We start from the raw sequence: 23,266 nt of genomic DNA, 5'->3' as shown, positions 1-23,266 counted from the left end.
CTGAAAAGCATGTTACCCTGCAGTGTAAGAGTGGAGGAGCCTCCCATCTATGGACTCCCATCTGTTTGCCATATGAGGAGGATGATGAGAGCCTTGTAATTACAGCTTTGTTCAGGCATGTTATCACAACCCTGTCAGTCATGTATGTAAACATTAACCAAGGACATCACCCTTAAACCAAGATTCTGATTAGCAACTCAAACACCAGGGCATTGTTTGGAGAATGTCTTGTGTACATTTAAAATATTTTGCATTCAGTATGTTGTGATGGCTCCTTACCACTTTTATGAGTACTTTCTGACTTTGTGTTTAAGGGAATTATCCTCATTAAGAGATTCCAATCTGCTTCAAAAGGTTGTAGGCCCAGATTTTGTAATTATACTGACGGTGAAATCATCATTGTTCGCTGTTGTTACTCTTTGAAACTGAAAGGAACTTCTGGCATCTGCACAAGCGCAGTAAAACGCGGAAATCCAGAAGTTGCTGTCAGTGATTCCCTTCTCCCCAACAGGGAGCACTGTTGAGGTCCTTGCAGATGGAAATTTTAGAAATCACTTGATTTAACGTGAACGTCCATTTTTTTATGCTGTTAGCCTCACTGCAAAATCCCTAAAAAAAAAAAGTTGTATTGTTCAAAGAGATGCAACTCTGTTTTTCACAGTGTATTAAGTCATAATTACTGCTCAACAACCTCGCTGGTCTTGAAAACCTAATTTTAAATTTGTGGAATGTCAAATTTCTCCTTTTATGATCAAAAAAATCCATAGATTAAATTTTTTTTAGAAGTTTGATATTTCAGCTTCTACCTTAATCCCATGTGTATGGACCATTCTTATTTTACTCTCTGTTAAATAATTTTTTTTAAAAAGGATAATCAGTGCCTTTTACTTACTGTTTGCTGTCTGAGAATTCTCAATGTGATTGGCTGCTTAATCTGCTTGTTGGCATCACTGTTGCTGGACACTGGAGATCCTCTATGGCTGACAATGGAATGAAATTAATGTTGAGAAAGATAAAATCCACGCCATAGAGATCACTAGATCTTTGTGGACAACCTTCTTTGAGCTCAGCGGCGATACTATCATTTTACTGCTGACCACAAAATCCAAGTCATAGCTTATTTTTGCATTTAGGGACTATTGTTGTTTTAAGGGATCAGTTGAGGTAATCAATATTTTATACACCAAAATATAATTTGGAACAAATATTACATTTCTCAGAGTAGTCCATGAATAAACAAGTAGGTGGAACTATATCAGATAAGATATATACGCAAGAGTAAAATACTCTGCTTAAGAAAAAAATTGGATAGCATATGTACTCTATGAATGGTGTGTCATGCAGGCCCCCACCTGCCATGAATGAGGCACATTAGTTTTGTCATATGAACATTGATTTTGAACTGTTCCTGGAGTGAGGTAATGACTTGTTGAACAGATCAGTCACAGCTCGAAAAAATATTTGCATACTAACAGACGGGGCTTGTTTAGACAAAGGACCATCCCCTGACACATTCAACCCACATTGGATGTTGATCACCGGATAGTGAGGGGGTGGGGAAGCACATTCCAGGGCCTGCTGGGGTGATGCAATCCACAGGGGCCAGGACTGGTTGGACCAGCTGGTCACATGACTAACTGGCTGTTCCAGGGTTTTTTGAACTAGCCACAGAGAGTTTGAGCAGAAAGACTGTTTGCTCCTGGACTGAGAAGATCTCTCTCCTGTCTTCTCCCTTCTCTTTCTCACAAGCCTCTGAATCCACTGAAGACACATGAACACCAAGAAAGAAAAGTCTCCTACAGCGAACAAACTTTAAGAAGAATACTGGGCCCCAACGAAAAGTAAGATCTACCTACAATCAAGGACTCTACAGTGAACTCAAAGAACCGAAACAAAAACCATCTTCAGATATTGCCTCAAACTTTTCCACTTTATTTTTCTTCTCTTTTCTGTCTCTATTTGCATGTGTGTATCGCGTATGCATGCTAGCGTGGGTGCGTTGTGCATCTGCAGGCGTCAACCAAATTAGAGTTTAAGTTCAAGTTTAATAAATTTCAACTTTTCTCCTTTAAACCTAAGAAAACCTGTTTGTGCTAGTTTCTTTGCCTTATAATTGGAAAGCAATGAACAAGGATTCACCAAGGGGGAGCTAAAAACAGTGTGTTTAAAATTAAACCCTGTTACGGTAAGAGCAGGTGAAGGCTGAGAGGGACCTCTAGACACCTTTCTCACCTGGTCGTAACAGGTGAAGTTAAAAAGTGATCTAGGGGTCTTAATAGACTCAACCCACAACATGTCCAATCACAACAGAGCAGCAATCAACAAAGCAAATATAATGTTGAAGGATATAGGTAAAACAACAGATACTCATCATAGGAAATGATGGTCAAACTGGATAGTCCTCTAGTTAGACCACATGTTGAATACTGTTCAGCTCTGGTTCCTGAGACAAGAGGTAGGCATTCGAGCATTGGAAGCAGTTCAGAGAATCACAAGTCTGATCCCTATTGACTGAGGTATGAAGGAAAACATGAGAGATTGGGCTTGTCAGCATAGAAAACAGGTAACGGGGTGATTTTACAGAGGCATATAGGATGGTCTCTCTTGGCATTTCTTTACGGACGAAGATTTTGGGAAGGTTGTATTCATTGGTTGCAGGCCCGCTGGTGGCGAGTCAGGCCTATCCGTGACTGGCAGATTCTCCCACAGCGGGTACAAGTGAAGGTGTAGTCGCTGCTGAAGGCAATTGGATCTATCCTTCTCCTTTTCTCTTTCATGCTGGTTCTTCGCTCAGTCTCAAAGGTGTCTGTAGCCCTCCTGATGTAGCAGCTCCAGGCATCATGATCTATGGCGATGGTTGATGTGGCACACAGAGAGGGGCTTCTTCAGGGAGTCCTTGAAACTTGCAAAGGGTGCCTCGGTTCCTTTTACCAGTGGTCAGCTCTCCATACAACACGATCTTGGGCAGGTGACTGTCGTCCATCCGGGCAATGTGACCCACCCAACGCAGTAGGCTTTGCAGGAGGATGGCCTCGTGCTGGTGGTGTTGGCTGTTTCCAGGACTTCACTGTTTATGATGCGGTCCTGCCAGCGGATCTTGAGGATGCTGCAGAGGCAGCGCTGATGGAAGCGCTCTAGAAGGCGTACACGATGGCGACGTAGGACCCATGACTTGGCGCCATACAGAAGGCTGGTGAGGACTACGGCTTTGTACACTTTGAGTTTGCTCTGAGGCTGTGGTTGCTCCACACTCATTTGTAGAATCTTCTGAATGTACTGTTTGCTTTTGAGAGCCTATTATCCACTTCCTTGTCTGTGTTGGCATCAAACAAGATGACACTCCCCAGATAAGTAAATAGCTTGATGGCATTCAGCTCTGTTCCCTCGATGACTATGCTTGGTGGTCTGTATTCTTCTTGGGGTGCAGGCTGATGCAGGACTTCAGTTTTCTTTAAACTGATTTTTAGTCTGAAGAGTTGTGCTGCCTCGGAAAAATGTGGGTGTTATGTGTTGCAGGTCTGACTGACTGTGGGCTAGGAGAGCACAGTCATTGGCGAAAAGAAGTTCACGGATGAGTTTTTCTTATGTCTTTGTGTGAGTATGAAGACACCTGCGGTTGAAAGGGCCTTCATCAGTCAGTTAGCGTATGTAAACTCCCTCAAGTCTTCTGTTACCTGCTGCAGCATCATGCTGAAAAAGATGGTGAATAAGGTCAGGCCCAGCACGCATCCCTGCTTCACACCATTGGAGATACAGAAGGGACTCGAGGTCACTGTTTTGCTTGACTTGTCCGTACTGATTTTCATGAAACTGCTTCACCCTGGCCAGACACCTGGGTGGGCATCCAAGTTTTACAAGGATTTTCCAAAGTTCCATCTCTGCTCACAGTGTCAAATGCCTTGATGAGGTCTACGAAAGTGACCTAAAGGCCTTTGTTGTGCTCAAGACACTTTTCTCGTAATTGTCTGAGTGTAAATACCATGTCTGCGGTGCCTCTGTTTGCTCTGAAATCACACTGGCTCTCTGAGAGGTATTCTTCCGCAATGGTAGGCACAAGCCTGTTCAGAAGTATTTTAGCCAGGATCTTCCCAGTGTTATGACCAGGTGAGAGGGGGTCTAGGGGTTCCCTCTCAGCCTTTGCCTGTTTTAACCATAACATGGTTTAATTTTTTTTTAAACACTGTGTTTTAGCTCCCTCTTAGTGAATTCTTGTTCACTGCTTTCCAATTGTAAGGCAAATAAATCAATTCAGACAGATTTTCTTAGATTTAAACAAGAAAGGTAGAAGTTTATTAATCTTAAACTCTAATCTGGTTAACGACAACAAATATGCGACGCAGCCACGCTAGCATGCTTATGCGATAAACACACATGCAGATAGAGACAGAAAAAGTAGAAAGAACAAAAGGGAACAGTTTGAAGCAATATCTGTTAGGTATATACTGTCCTTTAAGTTCAATGTGGAGTCTTTGGTTGCTGGTAAATCCCGCTGTTCGTTGGAGCCCAGTATTCTTCTTAAACCTTGTTCGATGTAGGAGACTTTTCTTTCTTGAGGTTCACACCTTCAGTGGATTTGGAGTTCCGTGAGAAAGGGATGGGAACAGACAGGAGAGGTCTTCTCAGTCCGGGCGCAAACAGTCTTTTTCTCTTATAACTGTTCGTACAATTCAAAAAAACTCAGGTTGCCCAGCTGGTTAGTCATGTGACGACCTGGTATCACCACGTCTATTTGTGGATTCGGCCAGCTTAGCAGTCATCCTGGAATGTGAGCTTTCTCACCTTCAATGTCTGGTGATCAAAGTCCATTGTGGGTTGAATGTCAGGGAATGATCCTTTGTCTCCACAAGCACTGTCTGTTAGTATGTAAATGTTTTTTTCCAGCCACAGCTGATCTGTTTAACATGTAATTTCCTTGCTCCAGCAACAGTTTAAAATCAATGTTCATATGACAAAATTAATATGCCTCATTCTTGGCAGGTGGGGGTCTGCATGACACTGTGCTGAAAGATTAAATTGTTATTCATTGTGAGAGTTGGAAGAAATGCTCTGTTTCCTGGTTAGAAAAGTCTAACAAAGTTTATAGATGTATATAAATCTCTTTCTATAAGATCCTTTGGATCAATATGCAATATTTGCTCAGTATTGAATGAACAACTCAATTGGAAAAATACCCCTTTAAATTATGAGAAATTCCAAATCTTAATGTATCCTCACAACAGAATTCTCCACATTAAAGTTCATGTGAACAGCTGCTTTATGTGCACTGGCTGATGCTCTCAGTTATTTCTTGGAAGTTGCCACCTTGTAGTCACTGAATTGCTTTTGAAAAATTATGTGCTGACTTTTTGCTGTTTAAAATCCTGCCGGTATTACAGTAAAAAGCTTGTTTTCTAGCTAAATGATCTAGAAGTAAAGTGCAATAAAACACATATTTTCACTCCCACTGCTGCAGAAACCTGCAGTTATCCCCTGAGTTGACCTTTTCATATCCATCAGTGCATTCATTTCAAAATTCTCATTCGCATCCTCAAACCACTCTGTGGCCATACCCCTCTCTGTCTTCCCAGCCCCTCCTGCTTGCATGCTCCATTTTTACAAATCTGCTTTACTGTGTGTTCCAAACCCCATCAGTGTCTTCAGACATCTTGACCCCACATTCTGAAATTTCCTCCCTAAACCCCTTCACCTTGCTACATTTCCTCACACATGCAAACACCTCCTTAAAACCAACCTCTTCCACAATGGCTTTGAACAGGATAAAACCATGGTGTTTCATTTACTTTTTTTTAATAAACTCAGGCTGACTGATACCTTACGGCTGGAAATTTCATGTAGCATCTTAGTATAATTACAAGTTAAGAGAAAGTAAGCAAATTGTCAACTCATTTTAATTTTATACTAACAGACATTACAGTGCAAGGTTGACTAAACTGTAGAAGTGTAATGTATTTTCATTAGCTGGGAAGAAACTGCACTGGCATTATCAGTAAATGGAAAGAAGTCTTGCATGTGTATTGCATGGGCTGACAATACTGCAACTTAGCAGTATTTATCTTGTCATTGTTCTGTGGTCGGAAAAGTTAGTGCACCAGTGCCAGGTTGTGGTACGTGTGGTAGCTCTTGGTGACAACTATCAGTGAAAACAGCTTCCTGCAGTGGCAGTACTGTTCAGCCATGACATGGTAAACATATTTTAGCAACCGGGTGGCTTATTGCATGGTCTTGGCAAGCAACCATCAACATAACCATAAATGTGTGTGAAAGATCTCACTAAAACTTTAGACCTGAAGGTTACATTTACTTCAGATATTTACATAGCCTCTTGCAAAAAATGTCCTCTTTCCTCCAATATTGTTTTAAGATCTGTTTACTAGTAAATATTTATTGATAGCTAGGACCCATTTGTTTATTTAGTGCCCTTGGGCAGTGAATGTCCCAAAAACACCACTGACTTTTCAACCTTATTCTTTTTCCCATTTTATGCTGTACTCTTATGAAGACAGTGACCCATGGGTAAGGCTAGAAACCATCTGCTACCTCAACCCAATGGCAGATCTTCAGGTATTAGCCTGAACAGGGAATACTAGTTAGTTGTCTGGGTATGTGCATGTGTTGGGGGATGGGTTTCAAAATTAACACTGAGCTTAATTTTCCCTTTATCATCCCTCCTATATAACACACATAAGTTCCTGCAGGTGTTAGCAGGAGCCCAGTCTGATTTTCTTTGCCTGCCTTCTTTCCTAGTCCTGTGATACTGGGGCCAATTGTACTGGCAATCTGGTTGAGGTCAGTTTCTCAATACAGCTCAGAGATTGAAAGTATCTTTATGGCTCATTACCACACATTGCAGATTGAACAAGGAAAGACCTAAATACGAGTGTTTTCTTGCTTTATTCTTTCTGGTCATGTTTACTTTTTCATACTGATCTATTGGTTTACATAACCAAGAGCTGTCCAAGGTAACATAAATTCTTGGGTTGTTTTAATTTTTTTTTCAGAAAGGTACTTATTTCAATTTAAGAAATAAAATGGATCAGCCCCACTTGACGATGTTCTGTACTCATTGTTTTAGGTACCAGTATTACCTTCAAGTAAAGAAAGATGTGCTCGATGGACGGCTTCCTTGTACATTGGAGCAAGGCATCAGGCTAGCTGGTTTAGCTGTGCAAGGTAAGTGTATAATTGCAGAATCTCTACCTTTTCTGTTTATGCTGCCCTCAGAAATTATTGTCCTTGTGTATTCTCTGAATTATATGAACACAGCAAGATAAGTTTGATTTGAATATCTTAGAATGTAGTCACTAAATCCCCATTTGACTCAGCTGCATCACCTCTGAAATGAATTTAGGTAGTGATCTGGCAGTGGAATAATACTGCCTAATAAAAGCTGGAACTGACACAATGTGGGGGATTTTTATGCTAACCACAGGGGTGTTGACGTTGGGGGAAACCGACACCAAGATTCTTGCGTCCCCTTTTCTACGGAAGGCCCACCGAATTTAGTGCGCATCAGGCACTTAGCTGGACAACGGCAGGCCTTCCACAGGATTTAGGACCCTGTCGCAGGGCTGCCAGCCAATCGGAGGCAGGCAGCTGCAGTCAAACCACGGAAGTGGTGGCTGCTGCTGTAGCTGGAGTGGTGTTGGAACCAGGCTTAAGATAGGTCAGGGAGGGAGGGGTCTTGCGGGGTAAGGCAGCAAGGGTGTGGGGTGGCCCTCAGCAGGCCCCCCCCCTTCCTGATGCTGGGTCCCTCATTCAGGCACTAAATACACAATGGGGGGAATTTTATGCTGTCCCCCGCATCAGGTTTGGAAGCAGGGAGAGCACCTAATCAGGCTGGATGGTGGAGGGAGGGTGCCACCTCCCACCTCCACCCAAATTTAAGTTTGGTGCAGAAAGGCCTGTGAATGGCCTTCCCACCCTGCTGCCAATTGAGGTCCTTAAGTGGACAATTAATGCCCAATTAAGGGCCTCAACCTGCCGCCAGAATTAGCTCAGCAGTGGGCGGGCCTGTCACCGTACAGGGAGCACGCCAAGCAAACCCATGCAGGTTACTTACCAGCTCCGGGGGGTGGGGTCCCTTGTTGAGCCTTTCAATGAGTGGCCCAGCATGGGGTAAGGGGGGAGGGCACTGAGAGCCACCCCCCTGCCCTTGCTGCTGATCACCCCCACTACACCCTCCTCCCCTGCCACCCCCACTACATAAGCACCTCCAGCTGTGACTTAACTGTTGTTAAGCTCCAGAAAGATTGTTATGGAAGGATAATGTTGGAGCCTATCTTTCACATTTATAGTATAGAGTAACAGGATTCCAAATATGTAGCTCCTCACTCAAAACCCTTCACCAATCTCAGTAAGTGTCTGCTTATAGGTGCTCAAGTAAGATCCTAATTAACACCCTTCACCTGTGTATAATCAAACAATTGATACATAATTCACAGATTAGTTCCAGGGCCTCAGGTAAGTACTCTACCAGCAGTAGCCACTGCCTCTGTGGTGGCGCAGCTCAGTTGAACAGCTGCTGGTCTTTGATTAGCCGACAGCTCTCAGCAGGCGGACCTCTGTCGCCGGGGTCCTTGATCCTGGGGAAGACCCGTCGCTGTCCACTTAAGTGCCTAATTGACACTTTATTTGGCAGGCCTTCCCCAGAGGCGGTGATGCGGGTCTCACTGGCGCGTTTGCTGGTGGTCGAGACACCCGTTGCCAGGAAAAAACCCCGGCTGATGTTCCAGAATCCTGTGCTCATCGTTATATGCCTAGCAATCTGCCAGTTGCATCTATTGGTATGAGATCAACCCTTGGGCATATAACCAATAACCAGACATTACTGACTGCATATTCTGGATGGGCTTCTTCCCAAGTGGTATTCTTCCTATGTGAACCTAGACTGTAAATGTTGGCAGGATGCTTAACCATAGAGGCACTCACTACACAGACTTGTGCACACAGTCATATTCATATTCATGTTCTAATTTTCCTCTCTCTATCTCTCTTTTGTAAATGTTACATTATATTAATGGGAAACTTGAGTTGATTTTTCTTACTCCTTTGCTGAATCACTGAATGCAATTTGTAATGCCTTGTTTAAACTTGTCCTATACCAGGGAAGAAATCTTGGATTTTCCTGCTCTGTAGGCAACAGTGCTATAAGTCTACCTGTCCCATTAGTGACTTTGGGTGTGGAGATGGAGTGGTGGTGTCCGCCAAAAACATTGATTAAAACTCCATCTAACAAACTGAGCAGGCCTATGATCCATAGTTGCTTTTATGCTACTGCTTGTTTAGATCAGACCTGGAAACCAGATTCTGAGAGATTACTCCCAGCATTTACCCTACTAAATATGACTTCATTCTTCTGGCAATAGGATCATAGACTTAGTTAGAATTCTGCTGTGGGCATAAGGAAGCAAAATGTAATAGTATGACAGACTGGGATCAGCAGCAAATGCAGTTCTGAATATGATGTAAAATAAATTGGATTTTCAAATTTGCCTTTCTTTCATTTGGATATTGTTTAAAAAGTCCACTGATCTCAGTCAGGATGGCAGTAGGATTCTACAGTGGAGGAAAAAATCAGTTGGGATTTCCACTGCTGTTTAGTAACCAGTAACCTCTGCCAGAAAGTGTTTGTGTATGATGCACGGTGAAGATAGGGCCAGGTTTGGCTGCACAATCTCCCCTAGTGTCACTGTCCACTGCCAATCACTGTTCGGGCTCTCAAATATAGAAAGGCCACTTCAGTGAAATAATAAAGGATCTGAAAGCAGATCTCAGGCTGGTGCCTAGAGTATGTTTTTCAAAGATACTTTACACTGCACTATAAATCAAGAAATAGGTTTTAGCCATAGCAAATTACAGTGAAGAGATTTTAGGGGCAAAGGAATTAATTAACTAGACACACAAAACATATTAATCTAGATTTTCCAAACATAATGCTGATGGTAACCCACTCATTTTAATAGATCATTTTTTTGAAAACTGAGGCCATAACCAGTAATTTTGCAAGACTGTGCTCCAGATACAGAGCCTCACGAGCAGTGACAGTGGGTTGGAGAATTGGGACTACAGTTTTAGCCTCATCTCCAATCTCTGCTAGTGTCTAGCGAGGTTTTATACCAGAAATTAAGCCCTGCAAAATTACTCTTGTAGATTCATGTCTGATATGCAGAGTCTAATGTGCAGGAAGCAAGTTACTTTAGCCTAAAGCAGTGACTTATTCCAGCTAGTGAGATGGAACGGGGTGAATAAGCAGAACAGTGTTTATGCATTTGTATCTTGACCACAGCAAAGAAGCTGGATCTTTCGCATTTACAAGTGCCCTACTTTTTGTGGGATGCAATCCAATTTTAGTGAATTGAATTCCTGGCACCTACAAAGTGTGAAATTGTCATGTAGGTGTGAAGGGACACAGGAATGTGTACTGCAGCTGTGTTGAGTCTCAGGGAATTTCAGGATCTGGTTTAATGGTTGTACAACAAGAGCTGTATTTGTTAAGATGGTCTACTTTACAGGATAGATTTGAAGGTGTGGTAAATTATAATGGTGGTGAGCAGTAATAAACCAGCTTTAGGTTCAATATGTTTAAACATTTTAAAGTTTACAACAGTGTTGTCCAATCAAGATCATAGACTAGTAGCTATGGTGACACTATTTTAGCCACCTGCACGAATCTTAGTTGAAAGCACCTTATGCATGAGACGGGTAAATGTAATTCTGGCATATACTTATTTAACAAACATCTACCACTATTCATATTTGCAGTCTTTCTCTTTCAACAAAGCTTGGGATTCTAGTATGAATTTATCAGGCACAGCACATCTTAATAAATCTTCTAAATTTTTGTCTAGCAGATGTAAGCAGTACTTTGACTTCATCAGAGTGAGTGCAGACGATAGTGACTTGCATGAGTTCTGCCAGATCTGCCCCGCCACTCCATCCAGGATGCAGTTGGATACTCCGAGTCCTTTGCCTTGACTTGTCGGAGCTACTCCATTATGAGTTGGACTTGCTTTCCTCTGCTGCCCTGGCATGGTTATTCCAATTAGTTGAGCTAACCATGATGACTGCTGCCCTTACTATAGAAGATTGCAGGTGTTTCCATGGTGCGTTTTTAACCATGTTACATGCCATTTTAGCAGATAGCCAATATGCAGTAGCCAAGGAAGTAAAGCTCACACAATGACCACCTTGTCAGTCATCAACAAGCGCACAAAAACAGAAAGTGCACTTGCCATGCAAATACGAGTATGGAGATCACGTGCCTAATGACTATGTCTAGTACTTTATTTTTCATTTGTTCACCAAAAATGCAATTAGCCACATCAGGATTTCCAGTTAGCTACATGTGACTAATGCCCAACATATTGGATATCTCTGGTTTACAACATTGACAACCCATACTGATAAAGTGCTGTTATGACCAGGTGAGAAAGAGGTTTGGTCTTACTGTAACCGGATTTAATTTGAAACACGCTGTGTTTTCAGCTCCCCCTTGGTGAATCCCTTTTCACCGCTTTCCAATTATAAGGCAAAGAAGCCAACACAACAGGTTTTTTTAGGTTTAAAGAAGAAAAGTGAAATTTTATTAAGCTTAAACCTAAACTCTAATTCGATTAACGCCTACGGATGTACAACATGCCAACGTGATACACACATGCAGATAGAGACAGAAAAGAGCAGAAGAAAAATAAAGTGGAAAGGTTTGAGGCAATATCTGAAGAGTTGTTGTTGCAGTTCTTTGAGCTCACGGTAGAGTCCTTGATTGTAGGTAGATCTTGCTTTTCGTTGGGGCCCAGTATTCTTCTTAAATCTTGTTTTGCTGTAGGAGACTTTTCTCTCTTGGGGTTCATGTGTCTTCTGTGGATTCAGAGGCTTGTAAGAAAGAGATGGGAGCAGACAGGAGAGAGATCTTCTCAGTCCAGGAGCAAACAGACTTTCTGCCCAAACTGTTCGTACAAATTCAAAAAATTCAGGTTGCCCAGCAGGTTAGTCGTGTGACTAGCTGGTTTGACCATGTCCTTTTATGTATTCAACCATCTTAGCAGTCAACCTGGAATGCGAGCTCCCCCATATTCAACGTCTGGTGATCAAAAGTCCATCGTGGCTTGAATGTCAGGGAATGGCTGCTTTGTCCTTCCAGACACTATCTGTTAGTATGCAAATGTCTTTTCCAGCCATGGCTGATCTGTTTAACAAGTCCTTTCTTAACTCCATTAACAGTTTAAAATCAGTGTTCATGACAAAATTAATGTACCTCGTTCTTGGCAGTTGGGGGCCTAGCATGACAGTGTCTACATGCAAAACGCTAACCTGCTTTTTTGCTTTACAGTTTCTATTTAACTTTTAATGGACTTTCATGTTTCTTTTGTTTTTATTTCAGAATTTCCAGTCTCTACAGTCTTCTTTCTTTGCACAGTTGTATGTGATGTGTTTTATTTATTCTTGTCTCACCAAAGCTGGCTGCCATTTTCTTATACCATGTGCGGGCCCCCTGCATGATCCCATTCGACTGTTGGTTGCAGACGTCCCAGCAATTCAAAAATTGACAAAGCGTTATTTAAACACCTAAGTGGTCTGCTTTATTACATTTCATGTGGCAGCATGACTTTCATTATATGCGAGGTGGGTTCGCACTGTCCGTGAGTGTGCATACCAGAGTCACGAGCCAAGTTGTCAAAGGATAGAACTCGTCACTCAGTAGCCACCCTCTGATTTATTGAGGTGGCTCAAGTGCAGATGGCACAGTGGACCGGCACAGAATGAAGACGTCATGACAACTTCCAGGATTTTCAGACATATGGTCACATACTAGCTGAATGTTGAGTGAGTGGTATCCCTTTCGGTGGCGGTACAATTCAGAGCTGATGTGTGCCCCCCCCCATAAAGAGACATATGTGCAGTGAATGCTCCCTGCACCATGGAGAAGCCTTCAATCCTTGCGAACCCACCTCGCTCTCCTTGCTCTGAGGCTGTAATTGTGGCTGCAGCAGGTGACAGATTTCAGTGAGAATGTTATCATGCAGACTGCCAACTGCCAAGAATGAAGCATATTAATTCTGTCATATGAACGTTGATTTTAAACTGTTGCTGGAGTGAAGAAATGACTTGTTTGAAGATCACCAGACACTGGGCTGGAAGGACATTTGCATACTAAGAGACGCTGTATGGAGACAAAGGACCATTCCCTACTCCAATTAACACAAATGGATTTTGATCACCAGACATTGAAGGTGTAAGGAAGCGTATCCCAGAGACTGCTAAGGTACAATCCACAAACCTCGCAGGAGAGACTGTTCCAAATAAGGAGCTAGTCACATGACTAACCTGCTGAGCAATCTGGGGTTTTTTGAAATGTGCCACAGGGAAAGAAACAGAAGGCTGTTTGAAACTGAAGCTGGAATAAGGAAGCACCTCTCTCGCTCTCGCTTTCTCTCAAGCCACCGGACTCATGGAAGACATGTAAACCTTGAGAGGAAAGACTCCTACATCTGAGCAAGTTGAAGCGTGAACTTGGCCCCAACGAATTGCAAGACCTACCGGCAACCAAAGGCTCCACATTGAACTTAAAGGACTATAACTACCAGATATTGCCTCAAACTTTTCCCCTTTATTCCTTCTACTTTTTTTGTCTCTATCTGCGTGTGTGTTTATTGAAAATGCATGCTAGCGTGATCGCGTCGCATATTTGTAGTCATTAACCGGATTAGAGTTTAAGATTAATAAACTTCCACCTTTCTTGTTTAAATCTAAGGAAACCTGTCTGATTTCTTTGCCTTACAATTGGAGCAGTGAACAAAGATTCACTGAGGGGAAGCTAAAAACAAAGTGTTTTAAAATTAAACCCTGTTACGGTTAAACCAGGCAAAGGCTGAGAGGGAACCCCTAAACTCTTTCTCACCTGGTCGTAACAATGTGTTTCATGAAGCAGAGTCATCTGTACTGTTCTTCACAGGGGTTCAGGTAGGAGAATTGCTCCCTGAACACTTGGGTTGATGTGACCTTCTGCTGAGAGCCCATCTCCTCCTCCTCCTTCCAGCAGCTTGTCCTGCTTTGTGTTGCCTCTGTGCTTTCTACTTATCATGCTGTAGTCTACTTCTGCACCCATGTCTGGAAGCAAATGTTTTGTGCAGAATCCTTGATTTCAGGACAAAGTCCTACAGCACGTGCCACACTACTCCCTGCAGATATTTTTTTAAATCTTTCAGGAAAAAACGTCTGAAAACTACCAAACACTTTTTTAATTGCAGCAAGAGCCAGTAAAAATTAATCAGCAACTAAACTGAAAAAAGTTGATAATCTCTTTAAATAGCGCGCGGGGGGTGGCAGGGTTGTGGGTGGTGGCCCTTCCTGCTGGTAAACACATGTTCAGCTGTGTGAAGTTACAATAGAGTGTAAGCTGAAGCATTGACTTCAAATTGGCAGTGCTGGCTTCAAATCAGCCTTATATGCTGATTGAGGTCACAATCTGCCTACTCTGCATACTTCTGGCAGATGCTTCCTCTGCGTGTGTTAATGCCCTCAGCAGAATGGCGTCTGGTACAGCTAGCACCAGAAGTGTGCATGCCCACCACAGATGCCATTTTGGAGGCAAAAGAACACTTGTAGCGCCAGAAATCCAAGGATGCACTTTGATATCTTACAATGGTGACTCTTAAATGTGTAGGACATCTACAAACATGCAATTTAGAGGGTAACTGGGTCATGATCATGACTGACTTTTAAAAATTGTTTCTTCTTCCTAGTCTAAGGACAGGTCAATTATAACAGTCTTACTGCCACACTGACTGAAATCAAGGAGATCAGTACAGAGCAGGAATTAAACCTGGGAGCTTTCAGATCTGTAGGATAGGGTTGCATGTAGGTTTTACCAGATGAACAAGTAGGAGAAACACTATTAGTAGCTAATGGCAGTAGTGGAGTCATCACTTTGCATCCTACCAACTTCTGATTTCAAATCTTATCATTTTCAGTTGCAATATGGCTTGTACTTTCAAACCCTGTGTAATATTTGTTTTGTACATTTAATATATTATTCTTTTACTATTTGTGCCTGGATCCACCATGATATATTGAATGTGATATTTTCCCTTTGCAAAGGGTTCATTTAATAGCAGCAATAAAAATAACTATTGCCAACCTGTTCTCTTTCCTCGCAGCTGATTTTGGAGATTATGGACAGTACGAGTCCCAGGATTTCCTCAGGGAATATGTTTTGTTCCCAATGGTAAGTGAAATGATTAGGCATTTGAAGTATATTGGTAATAGATTATGTTGGTGAAAAATTCTGGATTCTGTTACAAAATTTTTTTTTTAAGTCTACAGACTGCAACCCTCCCTGAATGACTGACTGTAATATTAGAGAAAGCATGCATCTCTGCAATATGAGCCCCACAAAGTCCCACCTTATGTAGAAATGCCAACTCTGGGTGGACATATTCCTGCATGTTTCTTCACATGATTTCCAACCACTCTGCCCAGTCAAATGCCATTTACCCCATTTTCATTATTTTTATAACTAATAACAGAATGTGGAAAATAAATATTTGTTTTCATGTCCTTCGATTTTTCTGCCAGGATGCTTGAAGCACTGTCCAGGAGATTAATTTTTACTTCCCGAAGACTCGATTCCAGGACAATTCTAAAGGGTTGGCAACCCTAAACGGATGTCAGGATTATAGTGTGTAGTAATTTGTTCAGTCCTAGGATTACTGTATTGTAGCCCCACAATTTTTAAGATTATTCGATGATTCTCCCTACTCAGCAGCTGCCCTCCCAGGTCATCACTAGTTGTGGGGAATAAGGTCAACATCAAGACTCTCCGATCAGAGTGCAGTTAAATGTATCGTTTATTTGTATTAGATTGTGGGCTATTTCTATGCTGTGGGCTTTTGTCCATCAGGCACTGAATAGGAACTGCCCAGACGATCTTTATGTTTAGTTTAGAGATACGGCACTGAAACAGGCCCTTCGGCCCACCGAGTCTATGCCGACCATCAACCACCCATTTATACTAATCCTACCCTAATTCCATATTCCTACAACATCCCCACCTGTCCCTATATTCCCCTACCACCTACCTATACTAGGGGCAATTTATAATGGCCAATTAACCTATCACCCTGCAAGTCTTTGGCATGTGGGAGGAAACCGGAGCACCCGGAGGAAACCCACGCAGACACAGGGAGAACTTGCAAACTCCACACAGGCAGTACCCAAAATTGAACCCGGGTCGCTGGAGCAGTGAGGCTGTGGTGCTAACCACTGCGTCACTGTGCCGCCCATAAATTTAGGACCTTTACTATTTGCAGAGAGAGAGAGCTTTCATTCTGTCCCTTTGGTGTGGATTCAAACTCGAGTCTCGAGGCAAAATAAGAGTATGTTAGAAACATAGAAACATAGAAAATAGGAGCAGGAGTAGGCCCTTCGAGCCTGCTGCGCCATTCATTATGACCATGGCTGATCATCCAACTCAGTAACCTGTTCCCGCTTTCGCCCTATATCCTTTGATCCCTTTTGACCCAAGAGCTATATCTAACTCCTTCTTGAAAACATACAATGTTTTGGCCTCAACTGCTTTCTGTGGTAGCGAATTCCACAGGTTCACCACTCTCTGGGTGAAGAAATTTCTCCTCATCTCAGTCCTGAATGATTTACCCCGTATCCTTAGACTATGACTCTTGGTTCTGGACTTCCCCACCATCGGGAACATCCTTCCTGCATCTACCCTATCAAGTCCTGTGAGAATTTTATAGGTTTTATGAGGTCCCCCCTCACTCTTCTGAACTCCAGCGAATATAATCCTAACTGACTCAATCTCTCCTCATACGTCAGTCCCGCCATCCCAGGAATCAGTCTGGTAAATCTTCGCTGCACTCCCTCTATAGCAAGAACATCCTTCCTCAGATAAGAAGACCAAAACTGCACACAATATTCCAAGTGTGGCCTCACCAAGGTCCTGTATAATTGCAGCAAGACATCCCTGCTCCTGTACTCGAATCCTCTCGCTATGAAGGCCAACATACCATTTGCCTTTTTTACCACCTGTTGGATCTGCATGCTACCTTCAGCGACTGGTGTACAAGAACACCCAGGTCTCGTTGCATATTCCCCTCTCTCAGTTTATAGCCATTCAGATAATAATCTGCCTTCCTGTTTTTGCTACCAAAGTGGATAACCTCACATTTATCCACATTATACTGCATCTGCCATGCATTAGCCCACTCACTCCACTTGTCCAAATCACCCTGAAGCCTCTCTGCATCCTCCTCATAACTCACCCTCCCACCCAGTTTTGTGTCATCTGCAAATTTGGAGATATTACATTTAGTTCCCTCATCTAAATCATTAATATATATTGTGAATAGCTGGGGTCCTAGCACCAATCCCTGCGGTACCCCACTAGTCACTGCCTGCCATTTGGAAAAAGACCCATGTATCCCTACTCTTTGTTTCCTGTCTGCCAACCAATTTTCTATCCATCGCAATACACTACCCCCAATCCCATGCACTTTAATTTTACATGCTAATCTCTTATGTGGGACATTGTCGAAAGCCTTCTGAAAGTCCAAATAAACCACATCCACTGGCTCCCCCTCATCAACTCTACTAGTTACATCCTCAAAGAATTCTAGTAGATTTGTCTAGCATGATTTCCCTTTCGTAAATCCATGCTGACTCTGCCCGATTCTATCACTGTTCTCCAAGTGCTCTGCTATAAAATCTTTGTTCTACCGACGTCAGGCTGACTGGTCTATAATTCCCTGTTTTCTCTCTGCCTCTCTTTTTAAGTGGTGGGGTTACATTTGCTACCCTCCAATCTGTAGGAATTGTTCCAGAGTCTATAGAATCTTGGAAGATGACCACTAATGCATCCACTATTTCTAGGGCCACTTCCTTAAATACTCTGGGATGTAGATTATCAGGCCCTGGGGATTTATCGGCCTTCAATCCCATCAATTTCCCCAACACCATTTCTCTATTAATACTGATTTCCTTCAGTTCCTCTCTCTCACTAAACCCTGTATTCCCCAACATTTCTGGTATTATATTTGTATCCTCCTTTGTGAAGACAGAACCAAAGTATGCATTCAGTTGGTCTTTGTTCCCCATAATAAATTCCCCTGTTTCTGACTGTAAGGGACCTACATTTGTCTTCACCAATCTTTTTCTCTGTTAACTCACTGCACCATGGAGTCTCATTTTCTAAGTCCATCATGATCATTTCAGCAAGTGGTCAATCTTCAGAACAACATGTATTTTTTAGCGCCTTTAACAAAATAAATTGGCCCAAGGCGCTTCACAGGAGCATTATGAAACAAACTTTGGCACTGAGCCACGTGACCAAAAGCTTGGTCAGAGTTAGGTTTTAATGAGCATCTTAAAGGAGGAGAGGGGTAGAAAGGCAGAGAGGTTCATGGAGAGAATTCCAGAGCTTAGGGCCTTGGCAAATGAAGGCACAGCCACCAATGGTGGAGCAATTAAAATTGAAGTGTTGAAGATGTTGTGGCCTCCCAAATTCATGCCCATCCTTTCCAGAACTCCATGTTTGAATCCCTCTAATCAGATTTCTGCCCCTGCCGCACTGTCAAAACAGCTCTTATCAAAATCACAAATGACATCCTATGTGACTGTGACAAAGATAAACTCTCCCTCCATGCCCCTTTTGACCTGTCTGCAGCCTTGACACGGTTAACCACACCATTCTCCTGCAACACCACTGCCCTGTCGTCCTGCTGGGTGGGACTGTTCTCACCTGGTTCCATTCTTATCTATCTAATCGTAGACAGAGAATCACTTGCAATGGCTTCTCTTCCTGCTCTTGTACCATTACCTCTGGTGTCCCCCAAGGATCTATCCTTGGCCCCCTTTTATTTCTCATCTACATGCTGCCCCTGCACAACATCATCCGAAAGAAGAGCGTTAGTTTTCACATGTATGCTTACGACACCCAGCACTACCTCATCACCACCTCTCTTGATTCCTCCACAGTTGATAAATTATCAGATTGCTTATCCAACATCCAGTACTGGATGAGCAGAAATTTCCTTTATTTAAATATTGGGAAGACTGAAGCCATTGTTTTCGGCTCCCACTCCAAACTCTTGTTTCCTAGCTACTGACTCCATCCCTCTCCCTGGCAACTGTCTGAGGCTAAACCAGATTGTTCACAATATTGGTAGCATATTTGACCCTGAGATGAGCTATGGGCCACATATTCGCGCTATCACCAAGACTATTTCCACCCCAGTAACATCACCTGACTTCCCTCCTGCCTCAGTTCATCTGCTACTGAAACCCTCATTCATCATGCCCTTACATACAAGCATATGAATTAGGAGCAGGCCATTCGGCCCCTTGAGCCTGCTCCACCACTCGATAAGATCATGGCTGATCTGATTGTGGCCTTAACTCCACTTTCCTGTCTACCTGCTTTCACCTTTGACTCTCTTGTCAATCAAGAATCTATCTAACTCAGTCTTAAAAATATTCAGTGACCCTGTCTCCACTGCTCTCTGGCTCCCAATCAAGTTTGTTCTTATGTAGATCCTGTGACATTTGTTGATCCATATGTAAATGTTGTATGCTTCTAAAGACTTAACTCTCATACCGTACATCATCTCAAAACAGGCTACACGAACATCATTTTTTACATTGTTGTTACAGCCAGGTGAGAAAGCTGTCTTGGGGCCCCTCCCAGCCTTTACCTGGTCTTACTGCAACAGGGTTTTATTTTTAAACACACTGTTTTTAACTCCCCCTTGGTGAATCCTTGTTCATTGCTTTCCAATTATAAGGCAAGGAAACCAGCTCAGACAGGTTTTCTTAGGTTTAAAGAAAAAAAGATGAAATTTATTAAACTTGAACATAAACTCTAATTCGGTTGATGCCTATGGATACACGACGCACCCAAGCTAACATGCATACATGATACACACGTGCAAATAGAGACAGAAAAGAGCAGAAGAAAAATAAAGCGGAAAAGTTTGAGGCAATATCTAGATGTTGTTTCGGTTCTTCGAGCTCACTGTAGAGTCCTTGATTGTAGATAGATCTTACTGTTTGTTTGGACCCAGTATTCTTCTTAAAGCTTGTTTACTGTAGGAGACTTTTCTCTCTTTGGGTTCATATGTCTTCAGTGGATTCAGAGGCTTGTGAGAAAGAGAAGGGAGCAGACCGGGAGAGATCTTCTCAGTTCAGGAGCAAACAGTCTTTCTGCTCAAACTCTCCGTGGCTTGTTCAAAAAATCCTTAGTCTCGTGACCAGCTGGTCTAATCGGTCCTGGCCCCTGTGGATTGCACCACCCCAGCAGGTACTGGAATGCGCGTCCCCGCCCCCATCACTGTCCAGTGATCAACATCATTGCGGGTTGAATGTGTCAGGGGATGATTCTTTGCCTACACAAGCAGCGTCAGTTAGTATGTAGATATTTTTTCCAACCATGGCTGATCTGTTCAACAAATCATTTCCTCCCTTAAGCAACAGTTCAAAATCAATGTTCATATGACAAATCCAATGTGCCTCATTCTTGGCAGGTGGGGGCCTGCACGACAATGTAAATATTTTATGTTTCATCATTGTCTAATTAGCTAAATCGCAAAGGGATCTGGGAGTACAAATACACAAATCACTAAAAGTCGTGACATAGACTAACAAAGCCATTTAAAAAAGAAAACCAAGCACTAGGGATTTCTAGAAGGATAGAATTGGAAAAGTAAAGAAGTTATGCTAAACTTGTATCAAACCTTGGTTAGAACACATCTAAAGCATAGAATACAATTCTGGTCACTATTATCATGCAGGCCCCCACCTGCCAAGAATGAGGCACATTAATTTTGCCACATGGACATTAACTTTCAAATTGTTGCTGGGAAGAAGAGAAGGCCTGTGACAATGGGTTGCCAGGCCCCTAGCTGGAAAGGCATTTTTGCATATTAACAGTGTTTGGAACAAAGGAGCTATCCCCTGCTCCAATACAATCCACAAACAGCCATGGTCAAACAGTTAGTCGCATGACTCGCCTGCTTGGCAGCCTGGGTTTTTTTCTGAATTGTAGATTTTGAACTCAAGAGTCTGCAGGAAGCTGTTTGCTCCTGGATTGAAAAGACTCTGCTGGCTGGCTCGCCACAGCCTGTCCTGACTGCTCCCATCTCTTTCTCACTGAACTCCAAAACCCACTGAAGACACATGAACCCCAAGAGAGAAAGATCTGCTACAGAAAACAAGGTTTAAGAAGAATACTGGGCCCCAACGGAAGGCAAGATTTACCTACAAACAAGGACTCTACTGTGAGCTCGAAGCACAGTTACAAAAAACCCTCTTCAGAGATTGTCTCAAACTTTTCCACTTTATTTTTCTTCTGCTGTTTCTGTCCCTATCTGCATGTGTGTATCGCATATGCATGCTAGCATGGGCGCGTCGTGTATCCGTAGGCTTTAACTGAATTAGAGTTTAAGTTTACTAAATTTCTACTTTTCTTCTTTAAACCTAAAAAAGCCTGTTTGTGCTGGTTTCTTTGCCTTATCATTGGAAAGTGGTGAACAAGGATTCACCAAGGGGGAGCTAAAAACAGTGTGTTTAAAATTAAACCCTGTTACAGTAAGACCAGGTGACGGCTGAAATGGAACCCTAGACCTCTTTCTCACCTGGTCGTAACACTATGTTAAAAAAAGATATAGCAGCCCTGGAGAGGGTACAAAAAATATTTACAAGAATGATATCAAAATTGTGGGGTATACCCATCAGGAGAGGATGAACAGGCTGGGTCTCTTTTTTTCTCTTGAAAAGAGAAGGATGAGGGGTGACATAATGGAGGCCTTTAAAATTATGAAAGGTTTTGATAGAGTAGATACAGATAGAATGTTTCCACTTGTGTGGAAGAACAAAACTAGAGGCCATCAATATAAGATAGTCAACAAAAAGCAATAGGGACATAGAAGAAACTTCTTTAACTAGAGCGTGATGAGAATGTGGAACTCGTGACTAGAGGGAGTGGTTGAAGCAAATAATATAGATGCATTGAAGGGGAGGCCAGATAAGCATATGAGGGAGAAGGAAATGGAGGACTATGCTGATCGGTAAATGAGGAAAGTTGGGTGAAGGCTCAAATGGAGCATAAATGCCGGCATGGACTCGTTAGGCTGAGTGGCCTGTTACTGTGTGGTATATCCTTTTGTAATATATTCCTTTGCCATAGTTCTGTTAAAAGCCGTGAATGTTGATATAGTTACTGAGCCCAACAGTGTAAGTGAGGAGAATTAAAAATCCAAGCAGTGTTGGCACTCGAACTGTCTGTGTAAATTATCTCCCTTTCATTGGAGAACATTGAAACTGCATAATTACATGCGCGAAAGTCACAATTTTTTTTCAATGAATAAAGGAAGAATTTGCAGGGTTGTGGTGAAAGAGCAGGGGTCTGGACTAATTGGATAGCTTTCAAAGAGCTGGCACACACATGTTGGGCAGAATGGCCTCTTTCTGTGCTATATGACTCGACAATTTTATTACTTTATCCTAGGCCCAACCATCTTCAGCTGTTCATCAGTGACCTTCACTTCATCATAAGGTCAGACGTGGGGGCATGCACTGATGATTGCACGGTGTTCAGTCCGTTCACAGCTCCTTGGATGATGAAGCAGGTCTGTGCCCCATGCAGTAAAACCTGGACCATTTTCAGACGGGCTGAGAAGTGGCAAATAACATGCATGCTACAAAAATGACCATCTCCCTCAAGAGAGTCTAATCACCTCCCCTGGATGTTCAACAGCAGTACCATAACTGAATATCCCACCATCAACATCCTGGGAGTCGCCATTGATCGGAAACATTACTGGACCAGCCAAGTAAATACTGTGGCTATATGAGCAGGCTGGGTATTATGCGGCAAGTGACTCACCTCCCATCACCCTAGAACCTTTCCACCATCTACAAGGTAAAGGTCAGGACCGTGATGGAATACTCTTCACTTGCCTGGATGAGTGCAGCCCCAACAACACTCGAAGCTCGACACCATCCAGGACAAAGCAGCTCGCTTGATTGGTATCCCAATCACCACCATAAGCATTCACACACTCCACCACTGGCTTACTGTAGCTGCAGTGTGTACTATCTAAAAGATGCACTGCAACAACTTTCCAAGACTTCTTAAGCAACTGCATTCCCCCCCCCCCCTCCCCCACCCTGCCCCCGGCCACCAAACACACAACCTCTACCACCTAGAAGGACAAGGAAACAGGCACTTGAGAATACCACCACCTGCAAGTTCCCCTCC

The 23,266-nt window shown here is 42.8% G+C and overlaps 1 protein-coding gene across 3 annotated transcripts in view; it reads left to right on the top strand.

Annotated features, from left to right (window-relative positions):
* Positions 1–23,266, top strand: part of LOC137376446 (tyrosine-protein phosphatase non-receptor type 14-like) — a 268,323-nt gene that overhangs the window by 173,787 nt on the left and 71,270 nt on the right. For all 3 annotated transcript variants that reach the window (XM_068045035.1, XM_068045032.1, XM_068045034.1), the window contains 2 exons: positions 7,073–7,170; positions 15,156–15,223. In XM_068045035.1, the coding sequence (XP_067901136.1) occupies positions 7,073–7,170; positions 15,156–15,223 (166 nt within the window). The remainder of the gene's footprint in view (positions 1–7,072; positions 7,171–15,155; positions 15,224–23,266) is intronic.

The sequence above is a fragment of the Heterodontus francisci genome, chromosome 13 (genome assembly GCF_036365525.1).
Source record: "Heterodontus francisci isolate sHetFra1 chromosome 13, sHetFra1.hap1, whole genome shotgun sequence".
Classification (NCBI taxonomy): Eukaryota; Metazoa; Chordata; class Chondrichthyes; order Heterodontiformes; family Heterodontidae; genus Heterodontus; species Heterodontus francisci.
The sequence above is the reverse complement of the archived record's forward strand: the minus strand, read 5'-3'. Positions and strand labels throughout refer to the sequence as shown.